Raw genomic sequence first — 15,193 nt, 5'->3', positions numbered from 1 at the left:
CAAATGGCAATATCCTAAAATGAAACTCCCCCAAGTTGGCCAAACAAGGTTATTCAGTCGCTCACCCATGCCGTAGCCATTAATAAACGTGAAAAAACATTCTAACGCCCGTCTGGCAAATAAATCATTATTTAAAATTTAATTTAGCTAAATTTGGGCCGGCCGGTACACTTCTTCCTCTAAAGCTTCGAGTTCGATCGAACTCAAATCTGATAACTATTTTTCAGATTGCCAAATCCAGATTGACTCCTGATTACTTGGGGTAGAGGCCGACAAAAAAGCGACAAGACTGGCAAAGAAGATCAGTCAGGCCAAGGGCCAAGAGCCAAGAGCCAAGGGTCAGGGTTACAATTGATGGGAACTAAACAAGCTTTCTTTCTTCATTCAAATTCTACACTTTTTTTCTTTTACATTTTTGTTAAACTTGTCAACCGAGTAGAAAGTAAAGACACGACGAGAATGAACAAGGCTAAATACAACAGTTGAGACCTTGCTCTATACAGGAATTACAAAGCGGGGCTACTAAGTACTTTGTTGGGTTGACTTGGCCGATTAATAGCATAGCACTCAACGGGGCTGCTGGATAGAACGGGGGCTGCATTTTGGGCTAACATGCTTTGCTGGCTTCTCCCAATACTTTGCTGCCTCCATAGACTTGGGACTCCTTTCTTTCGAAGATTTTGACAAACTCAGGCTCCTCATCAACGCGTCTACAGAACCTGCAAGAAGATTTTCAAATAATAAGCCTCCATAAACTACTTCGTTTATACTGGGTAATATGCCACACTTGAAACCCTGAAACTCCAAAGATTCCAGTATGATTATGAGATCTAATGGAAGTTGCTGCATTGGTCTCATCTTTCTTATTTGTTAATATATGTATAACAACACAGCTAGTAAGTTGTTAAGTAACAATTGCGTGATAATTATAGCAAAAGCAATAATGTTCCTCACCAATTTCAGGTGCTCCTTTCAGTACAGAAATAGAGGATACGTTTGTCTCTCCAATTCCAGATGACTGGATGAATTCTTCTAATTGTGCTTCCATATCAAGATCAATTGTGTCTGGCAATAGATCAACAACATCACTGCTGTATCCATCATCATCATTTCCAAAAAAATCCTCACCCGGGTGCTGGTTAAGCCAATAATCACGGAACCACGCTGCAGTTGTTATAAGTTCCCACCACTCAGGTGAGAAATCCTCCACTTGGCGAACGGCAGCAGGGATAAAGAGAGGTGCATTTGGGTTCAATGTAGACCTGCCTCCAGAAACTAATGCCATCCTTCCTTTCAACCACTTCAAGACACGTCTTTGATTGTAACCCAAATTTAACTGCAAACGTGCACATATGTTAGCAAATATAAACAAAAACAGGGAAATAAGATAAAATGCACACCACCTTAACCTTAGCAAGCACATCTGATTGCACATGCTATGGATCATGTATACGTGGGCAGTATTCAAGAAGATATCTCAAGTTCTCCTACCACGCCTATAATAGACACAGCATGATTCTAATGTAATTGCTCACCTATAGATTAAATGGTTAAAAATCCATTCCACCACAGGGAGATAGGAGTTGTTATCTTGGTCTAAACCCAGTAGGTTTTATTTAACTTCCCCTTGTTGGTCAATTAACTAACTGTCACGGGCCAATAATCATAAAGTCTAGAAAAGATATTTCAGCTGCTTTAGTTTCCAGACAGCGTGGTTTTGTTCAACAGTCAATAGGTAAAAATCAGAGGCCACGCCAATCAGATATTTCAGTGCCTTAACAGACAAGTTGGACCGGTGGATTACCAGCAAGATAACCCATTGCAGAAGTATAAGAAATATGCACACGCGTAATATTGATACAAATGTTTATCTAACTTGGACATAATTATGTAAAATTGTGTTATTTATTTCTTCATAAATATTAAAAGGATTAAAGAATACTGGCATCAGATTCAGAAATCACATAGAAGTAGACGACTTTTTGACAAAGAAATATTTACCAAAATGCAGTGAAATGCCAAGAAGCACTGGAGAATACTTCTCACTTTATTTTATAATCGCATAGAATAAACAGGGCACTTCCACATCCAGCATGTCAAACAACAATAAAATCAAACCCCAGGTTGAGTGAGAAAACTACTAATAAACACCACGTTAAAAGGGATATCTTCAGAAAGCAGAAAAGTATCCATAAAAACCGAAACTTTGCACCAATATTCACAAGATCAAGTTACACCAACGTGAGCATACCAATAAAACATATATAAACTCGAATGCGCAGGGGAACATAATATATACAGATGCACATCTATATTAAATAAATAGTCTGCAAATGGAAACAAAGCAACCGAAACATAGTCGACGGAGATCTACCATAATTTGAATCAATATCGAATAGAACCTAATCCGAGTACACATCAATAGTAGCAAATCAAAACCCTAAAAATTTCAGTCAGTCAGATCCGATCAATCCTTTTCAAAATCAAGAATCGTGTCCATATCATATTTCGAACCTTATCAGGATCAGAGATCGAGAGCCAAACCGATTCACAGATCATGGATTGGTTTAAATCAATCGAGAGTAATACAACTATACAGCAAGAGATAACGATTACCGTACCTGTGGAAGAGTAAAACCAAAGAGACGAAGAAAAATATCTGAAAGATGATCAGACCATACGGTCCCTAACCATGGCCTTATATATAGAAAGATGTGGTGAGCCTTGATGCCTCTGGTAGCAAACCTGAGGTTCGGAAGGGTCCGAACCAAGGCCATTGGTCGATGAGCCAGCTGTGGTCTGGCTCGGGTTTTTTCCGGTCAGCAGCCGGTAGTCGGTCAATATAGCAGGGCCGAAAGCGCGTTGGGTGAGGTGGGGCCCACCACTTCCGCGTGATACGACGCCGTGGGCCCATGGTAGAAAGAAGACTTCTTTATCAACGGACCAGAATGTCTTTTCATTTGATCAGACGGCCAAGATTGGTTGGTGTGATCGACTTTTCCTTTTCTGTGGGCCCAGGCTAGGGTCTCGATCATTTCCCGGTAATGCGCTTATTTCCACATGGCTTGTTGGCCGGTGAGGTAAGCTGCGATATGATTGACCATACAATATACGAAAAATTAACTTCAATAATTTTAATTTGTTTTTTTGTGATAATGATTGTGCTGAGGTGGCATACCCCGCCCCCCCCATAATCTGTGTGAGAATTGCTCAAGTTTAAATCATGTGTGTTATTTATTGGTTTATTATATTTTACTTTGCTCTCTGATCTCTCCATTTACGTAAACGTCAACCCATTTTTGAAAATTCAAGGGATATTTATGATTGACACCTTTTAGACTTAGAAAAATGCAGTTGGCACCCTTATATTTTGTTGGAATGACACAACTTTTTTGAAAGTTAAAAAGGCATCAAATAAACATGGGTGATGCTAAGTAGTTGTATTGAATATATCTTATCTTTACACTAAAGACAATGATTAATATCACATAGTAATTATTTTAGCTTGCTTTTTCTTTCTTTTTTTTCTCCTTTAATATATTTTCTATATTACAAAAATAGATTTGATAAGTATATATAATGATTTAATTATATGAAATACTTTAAAAGATTATTTCAGTTATAACAAATATATATTTAAAAGTGTATAAAAAATAAAATTTGTAATATATATATATATATATAAGCTGCAAATTGATCTCCAATGAAACTAAACCTGCTTAATTCTCGTGCTTTTAGAATAAACGTTTAGTTAAAAATTAAAGAAAGAAAAACACCATGAGGTCTTGCCCAAGCAATCCATGGTGGAATTCGAGAGTGGTTGATTTGCCTATTTATTCTCATGTGTGGTCTCCCTTCTCTTCATTTTCTCCAAAGTTATGAAAGCCAACAACCATTGAAGTTTAATGAATGATTAGTTCAATATTTAAGATGATCCCTTTTAAGATTTAGGATTTAAAGCGTAATCATCTTAAACAAATTTAGATCACGTTTTAAATTTAATGTAAGTGAGTTACCACAATTCCTGCTTTTACACACTTTAAGATATTCCTCAAGTATTACACACTCACTCACACAAAATAAGACATAATTTAAGAAATAAGAAAACAACACAAAACTCAAACACACATGGGACGCAGAAAGATTTATCCTGTTTTAAATCTCCTATTTTAAGAGATCATATGTTAAGTGTCTTGGCTTTACTATCTTGAAAAGTAAGAAAAAAAAATTACATGCATTGCACCCTCTCATAGTCTTATATACAAGTTGTCTTAATTAGAGATTACAAAGTTTTAACACAATTTTTTTTTTTCATATATACATCATATACTTTTTTTTCTTAAGATAGAATGAAAATCAATAGTTAGAATGAGACCATCCCAGCCCTCTATTTATAAACAATAGAGGGCGAGAGTTATAAGAATTTAAACGGAATCGATAGACACCTTATACACTTAACAATTACCGTTACAATATATAACTAATGGATTTCTAAAAGTCTGTTGGTATTTACTTAAACAATCCTGAAAAGTATTGATTGAAATTAAACAGACTCTTTTTATTAAAAGTTAAAAAAAAAATCAAGAAAATGTTGAAAACATTGTAATGATCCTTCTTTCACATTATTTCAAACAATGACAGAAATGAACCAATAAGCAAGACACCTCAATGTAGCCAATTCACAGATAAGAAGGCTTAGATTAATCAATTTGTCGCCTGAAAAATTTTAGAATAGCCCCAAGGAAATTTTAATAATAAATGTTGTAATAGCCGAGTTACTCATGATTTTTTTTATTTTTGCTGCATATTTCAGGCTCCAATGAAAAAGATAGAATCGGCCTCCAGCAATAAGAAGCCGCGTCCCACATCGAAAGAAAACTAAATGACGCCCAGTATATAGAAAGGAACCAGGACGTTAGCGGTCACGACCTTACTTGAACAGGATCTGTTCTATAGGCTCGTACCTCTGTGTCCTTGAGTTCTAAGGAGACAGGAACCTAAGTCTGGTGGATGATCTATGGCCGCGTGACCAGAGCGTGATTAACGGTGCCAGCGGCGTCATAGCCGTCGGAACTGTAGAGGATCGTTCTCGGCCGGCTTTGCCTGGCTGGGATGGTCTCGCGGCGGTCTGACAGACCCCATCCTTTTTACTCTGTTTTTTTATCTGCAATTTTGTCAAAAAAAATCAGTTTATAGCGGTGATCGTTGTGAGAAGGGATGGCGAGGGTTGCTGCAAATAACAAGATTGCCAATAAAAATGAGAAATTTTGCATTCGCAATTTGGGTCGCGAGCGATTTTAAGGATGATAAGTTACGTTGGAACATCTTTGATCGTTCCCCTCGCTAAAATTTTGGCTTAGCGAAGGGAATTTGTTAGGTATCGATCCTTCCTTCAGGTTCGTAAGTTTTTGTTAGGGATAATAAATTAATTATAAAATCTTATTTTGGCTCTCAAGAAACATATTAGGACACCAGTTTTATTCTTCTTCTACTTCTCCCTTATTTAATTATGCTTTCCTTTGCCTTCGTTCTTCTATTGTGTTATTTGTCTGCGTAGAGGGTTTTGTTTTATGTTTGTTGGTGGTGGTGATGGTATTTCCAAGGCCATCGTATCAGATTTATTAATTGCTTTATTACTCTGTTGGGTGGGTACATGATTTTTCCGTGAGAAAGTAGAAGGAAACATTCAATTCACATTATTTCAAAGTAAAAGGAAAAGGAGAAAGAAAGACACATCATTGTTGCCAATTCACAGATAACAATTGATAAGGATTCAATCTATATCTTTTGTTGCCTAACGTCAATGGTACTTGAAGAATTTTAGCTAACTCTCGTTGTGTCCAAAAATACCTACAATTCGTCAACATATTTTGAAACTAATTCGTTTGCAGACAATCCAAAAACCTAAGGAAAATTTTATTCATCGCCTTTTTTTTTTTTTATCTTTACAATCATATTTTAATATACCTAAAATATCCTTTTTTAAAATTTCATTTTTACTCTTACAGTCACTATCTCCCTCAATCAATTACTTGTCGATCATATGCAACCACCCATTCATAACGAAGACAATATAACAAAAAACACTAGATCCGATGCGATCGAAAATGAAAAAATAGATAAAAATATAAGAATAGAAGAACACATATATACACAAACATAAATATATGTATATATACACACACGGGGGGCCTTGAAGGTCGGCTCCACTGATGGCTATGGCTACCCCATGACTGTCGTTTCCTGTATATATATATATATATATCTGTCATGATAGCGATGGTTACCAACGATCGCGATGGAGGCGGCCTACACCCTCACCCACATAGTCGACCGGCAAACACCGGTTGGGGATTTCATTTGTTGATGTATTTCATATGTGTGATAAAAGAGGGTATTTTTGAAAAAAAATTTAGCTGTAAAGAGTTATCACATCACTAGAAAAAAATATGAAATTTTAATGGCTGCCAATAGGAAAAACAGTGGCTATGAATAAAATTTTTCAAAGAAAAATGCTATTAGTATTTCATGGACTACATCATGTAATTAAAATGTCTAAAATATCTCTCATCTAAAATTATGAAATGAAGCGATAAAACGACATAAAATGGTGAAGTACATGAATAAAATACCATGTATTTAAGATACTAAAGTGTTAAAAATATTTTTTTAATTTATAATGCATTGTATAACTCGTGATATAACCTATAAAATGCTTATACTGCATGGTCCTTTCCCAAACCCTAAACCCGGCATTCAACTGACCAAAAGAATCGTGACGTTGATGCTCGGGCCTGGTTGGTTTCTGACAAAACTGTGGAAAAAGAGTTTTGCGCATAAAAATATTAGGGTCTGTCAGACCACCGCAAGACCATCCCAGCCAGGCGAAGCTGGCCGAGAACGATCCTCTACAGCTCCGACGGCTGTGACGCTGCCGGCACCGTTAATCACGCTCTGGTCATGCGGCCATAGATCATCCACCAGACTTAGGTTCCTGTCTCCTTAGAACTCAAGGACACAGAGGCACGAGCCTATAGAACAGATCCTGTTCAAGTAAGGTCGTGACCTATTGTCTTGTGGTTCCTTTATATATACTGCGCGTTTTTCAGTTTATCTTTCGATGTGGGACGCAGCTTCTTATTGCTGGAGGCTAACTCTTATCTTTTTCATTGGGCCCGCTCATCATTCGCAAATACAAAAATATGCAGAAAAAATAAAAAATCATGAGCAACTAGGCTAATAGAAAATTTATTATTAAAATTTCCTTGGGGCTATTCCAAAATATTCCAGGTGACAAATTGTTTGATCTAATCTTACTAGACTTCGAGGGCATCTCATAGAGAGAGGGGGAATTTTATGTTGCAGGTGGTTCAAAACTCGATTTGAATTTATTGCATAATATTGCATTACGAGCAATAGGATGCTTCAATTTTATGCATATATACATATATATCGTCCCCGATACAGCATCAATTTATTTCACGCATGAAAAAGGAGAGGGCACACTAAATGGCATGACATAGTATAATAGTTGCTTTTAGTCTGCTAATGTATTTTACATCTATCCATTTCCAATGATGTTCCCAATTGAAAATTATTATGACTACTGAACTATAGATGCACACACACTCTTTTTGGGATTTTTGTTCTTGTGTGGACTTCCACAATTTATACTTTTGATTTTGATAAATGAGATAAATCACAAATCTACAATCTATTGATACAAATTATAACTTATTGTGATCTAATCATTTATACTGTACCTTAAAAGTCTGACAAACTCTCTTCTTATGCATGAGAGAAGTGTACGTGAAAAAATTATTTTATAAAAAGCATACCATCATTAATCAAAAAGCATACTACTGATAGATAGATAGATAGGTAGATCGCATTAATTACCCATTGAAATAAAAACAAACACATAGTAATCTGTAAAATGGTATAAAGATAGCACAGATTACTCGCAGCCAAGCAGAAAGTTGAAAAAGAAGGGTACCACCACCACCACCACATGAGTATGCTGCATATATTTACTATTTACACAAGGATTACGCTGCTGCTGCTCTAGTGTACATTGTTTCAACTACGCGAATTGAATGAGGGAAATAGCCTCCAATCATCAAGAGCTAAAAAGCCAAGTCCCACATCAGAAATATAGTTTAAAGAGGCTGGCTCAGTGTGTGTGTGTGTGTGTGTGTGTGTGTATATATATATATATATATATATATAAAGAAAGCAGATGAATCGAGGACTGCGGACAGCACGCCCTCACTTCAGCAGGAGCTCTTCTATAAACTACATGATTCTACTTAATATGGTTTATTTTACAACAATCAAATCAATTCTCAAATAATTACAATTTCTCCAACTCCAACTTATCTTAAAAAACACAAATACTACATATTCTGGTGAATCTTATTTCTTCTTCCAGAGCAACTAAATGAGCAAGCAAGAGTCAAGAGAAAAGAGTGGGTTCCCCTGAGTGATTTTTCTTTTCCCTTCGGAACACGAGAAAACATCTTATTTTCCTTTACTTTCTCACTAAAAATCCATGCCCCAAACTGATTGTGTAGCAATTCATAAACCTCATGCAAAAGCCCTGGAATACTGCCACCAACAAAACCGAAGACGCAGAAAGGAAAAGTAGAAGAAAGGGGGAAACAAAAGCATAATTAAATAAGGGAGAACAAGAAAAAGAATAAAACTAATGGCTTAATATGCTTCTCCAAAGCCAAATGAGACTTCATTTCTTGTCCCTAAAAAATCCTTGCCAATTTGGAAGAAGGATAAGTGCCTAACACTGACCATGACATCTCAATGAATTAATAGCATGTTAGTTCTAACTGTCATAAAAAAAAGACTAATATCTAAACCACCAGAGCAAGTGTTGCTTGGTTCTTAAAAATAAATAAATAAATAAAACTCAACCTTTTCCCTGTGAAAACTCAGTGTTGATGACAAATGACCCAGAAACAACAGCGAATACATTAGTCAGCAGTGAGGCCAAACAACTTTTCCTGAAATATAGCTGCCAATTAATTTAGTCACTTATTTGAATGTGATTAGTTTTGCATATGAATGCATGTATGCAAGTACAGCTGTGCAGATTATATGTATTAACAACTCCATGACAGTGGCTATTTAGGGTAGAACTTGAGAATTAGAGAGAAAATGGAGAGAGAGAGAGAGAGAGAGAGAGGGGGGGGGGGGGGGGGGGGGGAAATCAGAAGGGAACGAGAGAGAGAACAGAGTTGACAGAGAAATAAGAATTCAATTATCATATCAGAATCACTAATTCTCTAGGTTACAGCCTATTTATAGGCTTTCTAGGTAAACGTACAAATCAGCAATGCAGAAAAGTACAACAAAGGAAAATACATGTATTAGACAATTCCTAATATATCCATGGGTTGTGACACTCCACAACCTACTAAGACCCTCATTGCTATAATTAGGATAATCATTTTATAGCCCGCTAGGTGATCTGAATCACCCAGCCAGCGCTAAGATATCACTGTCCATAAAATTTTCAGAAAAGGATCAAATTTCTGCAGCAAATAAATTCTATACAAAATTAGCACATAAACTCCCTTTTGGTACAATTGCTAATCATGAACACAATACACGTATGAAGAATAGTAGAATACTATGCAAGTATGTGTGTGTGTTATGGTACAATACTCTTCTATATTTGAAAGTCCTAACAAAATTGAGTACTTAGATCCTCTAGTTTCTTATAGCATTGAGAGATGAACAAACTCATGTAGGAGGGAAAGGGCCAATTAATTGCCTTGGCAAAAAATAAGATTTATTCTTATCTCCACCCAATAAGTCATTTGAGGATAAGAAACTTAAGCCTTGTTCTCTTTGCTGTTTTTAGGCCATTTTCAATTTTCCAAAACAATGAAAACGTGTTTACTTTTATATTTTCAAAAACGCATTTTCGAAAACAAGAAATAAAAATTTGTAAAGAAAACTCAAAACAAAAAAAAAGTCATTTTGGCTGTTTTCATCACAAACACGCTCAAAATTTCCAAAACGCGGAAAACACTACAGACAAAAAAGAATGTGTTTTCAGCAATCTTGAAACAAACATTCAAAACACAAAACTAAAAATTGAAACATGAAGAGAACCCCTTAGCCCAAGGTCCACCAATCTTTTGAGGGTCATAAACCTTGGCCCCTGGTCCAACATATAAACAAAGGTGAGATCATATTTCAAAGGATTGGTGATGTTCATCTTCATAGCCTAGGCCTTGGATAAGGCATTCCACCTATTCCTTTGACTGAGCTAATTCATTCTGAAAGGCAGCCAAGCCTATTGCCAGCTACCTCCTTAGGTTAGGGTTAGCTCACGGCATTCCCCTAGGCCAATGGTTCTAATGCCTTAATTTGCCACATGGAACTCAATGCACCAATTAATGGAGAATTAGTGCCACATGAACAGGTCTGCTAATTCAGTGGCTCACAACTTGGATGCTCGGGTGAGAACTTCCAATATTTTATCTACATGGCAGCCTCCAGAAGTCCCTTGTAGTATTGCTGAATATCTGTAGATCGAGCTAATAATTTTGGTCAGAATTTGAGTGTCGAGGATCCCTTTTGTTCTCTGGATCCTGAAAGGGATAGACCTATTGTTGATGATTTTATCTCTCCTGCTAGTTCTTTGTACGGCATTTTTATTTGGCAAAAAAAAAAAAAAAAAAAAGGCATACTTCAATTCTATTGTAAAAGCAAAGAAATACATGAAATTATATAAGGACTGGGCTTTCAAATTCAATTTAATAAGCACCCTAACCAGAAATTTATACCAAAAGCACGATAAAGGAATACCCTGCCTGGTACTAAAAGGCACCTGTACCATTAGCATACAAGATGATTGCAACAATTTCTCTTTTCTAATTTTTGCTCAACATCAGGCTGTCCTGGAAATCTATTTGTCAAGACAGAACTTCTCCAACTATTCTTATAACGAAATAAGAAAAAAATTAATTTGCGCATACACCAGAGGAGAAGACCTGACATATCTGGAGCAACTGGTGAAGATTTTGGATCAACAAGTCCAAAATTCAAAATTCTACAGAAGAGGGTTAATAATCACCACTCCATATAGTCTTATGTAATCACTAGATACTAAATAGACAGGTGATAACTCCAAGTGCTTGAAAAGTAATTTTACCTAGGTACGCAGAAAAATTAATAGAGGACATGATTTCACATGTGGCCAATAACTCCCAAATGTCTATAATTGTTTGTGCCTAACATGATGACCTGAGAAAGGACAAATCAGCTCTTGGAAATGTCCGTTGATGTTCGATTACCACCTTTCATGTTTCTTTTTTATTTTTTTGGTGTCAAAAGTATGCTAACATATTTTCCTCTCTTTGTGAGGTTACACAATTAGGCAAGTGAGTATGTCCCACCATATGAGAGGGGACCATGAACAGCTAGGTTTATAGATAGAGCCCCCCTGATCAAAACGTTTTAAGATGTACTAGTACTACCAAAATAATTAAGATTTTAAATTTAACCCAAATACAAAATAAGCACTAGGTTGTGCACACATACTCATTTGGCAAGAAGTACCCACATTATAACAAAAAACAAAACTGATAGAACGCCATTCTTGTGCAACTAGACATAGTATCACATCCCCCCGCTACAGCCATTCTGGCACACTATTTTCCATTCAAAACGGTTATTTCCACAATAATCATCAATTTTTGCAACTTGGCACCACCTCATTCAAAGAACAAATTAACTTCAATTTAGTTCACATTTTTCATGTACAAGTTGAATAAGTGTGGTTTTACAATGATAAGCATGCAGGATTAGTTACATCCTAAAATTGGCTAAATTTAAGATTCAACTCTGGTCCATATAGCTTATACCTACCTGAACACCAGATTGGATGAAGAAAGTGAAACTTCATCACATGCAAAGGAAACTATGACATCCAAAGAAGAAGGCAAGGACAAAACACATCACCCAAACAAGAAAAATGAGGATGCAGGTTCAGCAGACAAGAAATGGTTTGGCCACCAAAGCCTGCACTTTCTTCTCATTTTCATCTCATTTTCATCTCATGATCTCAGCTCAACCTTGCACCAAAGCTTGTGAATATCCTACAGAGAATGATATAAACCATGTTAACAGTTTTTTAAGTAATCATTAAAAAGAAAATGTAAATATCCAAAAATTTTATAGGGTAATAAAGGAAATATATATTAAATAGAAGAGAGAGTAAATATGAGTGTATATATATAAAATAAACAAACACAACAAACCATATCCTGATGGCATATACATTCAGCAGTAGCATAACCAAGATAGATTTTGAATCACAAATTGTGTATATAATGCACTAAGATCCCAACCACAATGCACACAGAGAGATAACAGAGTGTGAGATGCAGAGTATAGACAAAGAGAGAAATGGGACATAGCAGCCAGTTAGAGATCACTCTAGATAGTAGTTATGTTTTCACAATTCATATTCACAAGCTTCCAATAAAAGTTAACAGCAGTTGCCATCCTAAACAAGACATGACAACTTGAAGTGGTAGATACAAAGAAATAATGTCGTAAGTGGATTATGGATGGATATCTTTTTATAAAATAGTTCAAATGTGAGGTACGACAAGTATAATGTATACATTTTTCTATTTACCTTGAACTTTCATATGCAATTTCACAGTATATGAGAGTTATGTATATTTATATATCTACATGCATATTTATAATTTTATACACATTCATGTAAATCCAAAATTCATAGAGATATGATCAAATGTACAAGAGCTCCAACAAAATATTAACAGGGATGACCTCAAATCAATACGATATTCTCACGACAATCTTGTTCTTCTTGCCAGCCGATAACAGCAGAATCTTCCCATCAACAATGTCATCTGCCTCAACCCTCTTCGCATCACTATCAACTCTGCCATTATTCAGATACAGCCCCCCCTGCTTCACCAGCCGCCGCGCAGCTGATTTCGTCTGCATCAAACCAGTTGAAACCGAAAGATCAACAATGGATGTATTCAACACCTGGCTGTAATCCAGAGAACACGACGGAATATCTCCCGCTATCCGCTCGATCGTCTCCCAATCCAGTCTCTCCACCGCCGCATTGCCGGGCCTCAGCGCCTCAGTAGCCTTGATCGCCTCCTCCAATCCATCCTCGCCGTGGACGAAGCGCGTAACCTCCTCCGCTAGCCGCCGTTGAGCGGAATTTGGCACGTAATCAGGCCGCCGCATCTCCCTCTCCACCGTCGCTATCTCCCCCATGCTCAAGAATGTCAGCGTCTTCAGGAATCTGACCACGTCTGAATCCGGCACCGAGAAGAAATGCTGATAGAATTTGTACGGCGACAACATGGCGGGCGAGAGCCAGACGGCGCCGTCTTCCGATTTCCCGAACTTGGTGCCGTCGCTCTTCAGCAGAAGCGGAAACGTCAAGCCGTACGCAGCGGCGCTGGCGTCGGATTGAACAATCTTGCGGATGAGGTCGGTCCCGGCGGTGATGTTGCCCCACTGATCGCTTCCCCCAATCTGAACATTCACCCCTTCCTTCTCAAACAGGTGGACGAAATCGTATCCCTGAAGCAGCTGGTACGTGAACTCCGTGTAGCTCATTCCCTGCTCCGATTCCAGCCTCTTCCTCACGCTCTCCTTCGCCATCATCGTTCCTACCCTCGCGAACCGCCCCACTTTCTTCAAGAAATCGAGCAGTTTCACGTCCTTCCACCAATCGTAGTTGTTGAATACCGCAAAGGAGGAATCGTCTGGGCCAAGAATCCGGCGTAGGGTTTCCACGATGCCGGCGGTGTTTTTGCGGAGGGTTTCGGGGTCGAGTTCGGGGCGCTCCAAGCTCTTGCCGGAGGGGTCGCCGACGCGGGCGGTGGCGCCGCCGACCAGGGCGACGACCTTGTGGCCGCAGCGGAGGAACCAGGAGAGGACGATGATTCCGAGGAGGTTGCCCAGGTGGAGGCTCTCGGCGGTCGGGTCGAAGCCGCAGTAGACCCGGAGGGGAGGGAGATCCGGGTCGGAGCAGGCGACCCGGAGATTGTCGCTGGTTAGGGATTCGAGTAAGCCCCTTTCTTCCAGGGTTTCGACTACATTGATGCGGCGGCGGCGGCGGCTGAGCAAGGGCTCGGGTTCCTTAGCTAATTGGGTGGACAGGGTTTCTTGAGCGCACCTCAAGGAGGAAGAAGAAGAAATAGAGGAGAAGGAGCTGCTGGTGGTAAAGCCTCCGGAGGCGGAAGAGGGAGGCGGATAGGTGCGGATATTAGTAGCAGGGGAAAGTAAGGGAAATTTGAGGAGAAAGGAAGAAGAAAAGAGCAGTCTTGGATTGCCATGGCAGAAGCAGCAGCAGCTGGTGCTGCTGTAGCCAAGGAACAAGGCCCTGGAAGTGGAAGCAGCCGCCATCTTGTATTTTCCTCCTTTCTTCTTCTCCCTATCTATACTATCTGTATGATATGATCCTCTTGGATGCAAATTGCATCATGCAAATCCCCGCATAATACAAAAGGGGGAGACATGAAAAACTCTCGTCTATTTTTTTTTTAATATAAAACCACTTCTCACACACACCAGCTAGCGTTTTAATTCTTATGTTTAGCACTTGCAATAGTAATTATTCAGAGTTTATTTATGTCCCTTCTAACATGGTATCCGGATAGAGAAGAAATGTGGTATGGTATCCCGATGCATACTTTCCATTTAGTTGGCATCTCCTGAATCCTGATTGCTTTTTAAAACATAATAAATTAATAAAAAAAAATTCCAAGGATTACTTAACAAACTTTGTTACCATCAACCACCACATGGTAAATACAGAAACATATAAATAAATGCTCCTTTTTTTTTTTTTTACTGCTACTTCACATCTGAGGTGTTCTCGAAAACATCTATTCATACACGCCTTTATGATATAAGCATGTCTTATTAAAAAATAAATAAATTTATCAATATGTATTATCTTTTAATTATTTTTACCACGTATCAAATTCAAAGTTTGATTTGATTGAGAAAATGAAGACGTCGACACGTTTGCACGTTAAATATGGAGTTTAAAAAAGTTTTTGTAGTTCTACGCGCATGATTACTGGGGGGGGGGGGGAGATTAAAAAACATAACTATTGTTTCACGGCTGTATAGCACGGTTGGTATTCAACTATCAAATTTT

The 15,193-nt window shown here is 38.0% G+C and overlaps 2 protein-coding genes and 2 non-coding genes across 5 annotated transcripts; 1 reads left to right on the top strand and 3 right to left on the bottom strand.

Moving 5' to 3' along the window:
• Nucleotides 1–357: 357 nt before the first annotated feature.
• LOC127790673 (protein EARLY RESPONSIVE TO DEHYDRATION 15) lies at nucleotides 358–2,785 on the bottom strand. The gene is made up of 3 exons (XM_052320263.1): nucleotides 2,622–2,785; nucleotides 955–1,336; nucleotides 358–719 (listed from the first exon to the last, which is right to left on the bottom strand). Exons 1-3 carry the CDS (start codon nucleotides 2,775–2,777, stop codon nucleotides 568–570), a joined length of 690 nt encoding a protein of 229 aa, XP_052176223.1. The 5' UTR covers nucleotides 2,778–2,785; the 3' UTR covers nucleotides 358–567.
• A 2,139-nt stretch (nucleotides 2,786–4,924) lies between these two features.
• LOC127791286 (small nucleolar RNA U3) lies at nucleotides 4,925–5,138 on the top strand. Its single transcript, XR_008020923.1, has one exon. It is a non-coding gene; the product is annotated as a small nucleolar RNA U3 (small nucleolar RNA).
• A 1,711-nt stretch (nucleotides 5,139–6,849) lies between these two features.
• On the bottom strand, nucleotides 6,850–7,063 carry LOC127791288 (small nucleolar RNA U3). Its single transcript, XR_008020925.1, has one exon. It is a non-coding gene; the product is annotated as a small nucleolar RNA U3 (small nucleolar RNA).
• Nucleotides 7,064–8,247: 1,184 nt separating this feature from the next.
• LOC127790742 (tyrosine--tRNA ligase, chloroplastic/mitochondrial) lies at nucleotides 8,248–14,609 on the bottom strand. Of its 2 annotated transcripts, XR_008020814.1 has the most exons (3): nucleotides 12,829–14,609; nucleotides 11,989–12,125; nucleotides 8,248–8,607 (listed from the first exon to the last, which is right to left on the bottom strand). XR_008020814.1 is itself a non-coding variant. In XM_052320394.1 (2 exons), exon 1 carries the CDS (start codon nucleotides 14,431–14,433, stop codon nucleotides 12,835–12,837), a length of 1,599 nt encoding a protein of 532 aa, XP_052176354.1. In that variant the 5' UTR covers nucleotides 14,434–14,609; the 3' UTR covers nucleotides 11,745–12,125; nucleotides 12,829–12,834. The 2 variants fall into 2 exon arrangements, 1 of the variants encoding a protein (XP_052176354.1); XM_052320394.1 differs by lacking the exon at nucleotides 8,248–8,607 and having other exon boundaries at nucleotides 11,745–12,125.
• Between the last annotated feature and the right edge of the window lie 584 nt (nucleotides 14,610–15,193).

Source organism: Diospyros lotus, chromosome 14 (genome assembly GCF_014633365.1).
Source record: "Diospyros lotus cultivar Yz01 chromosome 14, ASM1463336v1, whole genome shotgun sequence".
Lineage (NCBI taxonomy): Eukaryota > Viridiplantae > Streptophyta > Magnoliopsida > Ericales > Ebenaceae > Diospyros > Diospyros lotus.
The sequence above is the reverse complement of the archived record's forward strand: the minus strand, read 5'-3'. Positions and strand labels throughout refer to the sequence as shown.

Bases quoted from the DNA above. Each gene is read 5' to 3' on its own strand.
- LOC127790673 (XM_052320263.1), bottom strand. From the start codon at position 2,777: ATGGCCTTGGTTCGGACCCTTCCGAACCTCAGGTTTGCTACCAGAGGC. The intron at 1,337-2,621 runs GTACGGTAATCG...GCACGTTTGCAG, and splicing joins TTGGTTTTACTCTTCCACAG to TTAAATTTGGGTTACAATCA. The intron at 720-954 runs GTGAGGAACATT...ATCTTCTTGCAG, and splicing joins GAAAGGAGCACCTGAAATTG to GTTCTGTAGACGCGTTGATG.
- LOC127790742 (XM_052320394.1), bottom strand. From the start codon at position 14,433: ATGGCGGCTGCTTCCACTTCCAGGGCCTTGTTCCTTGGCTACAGCAGC.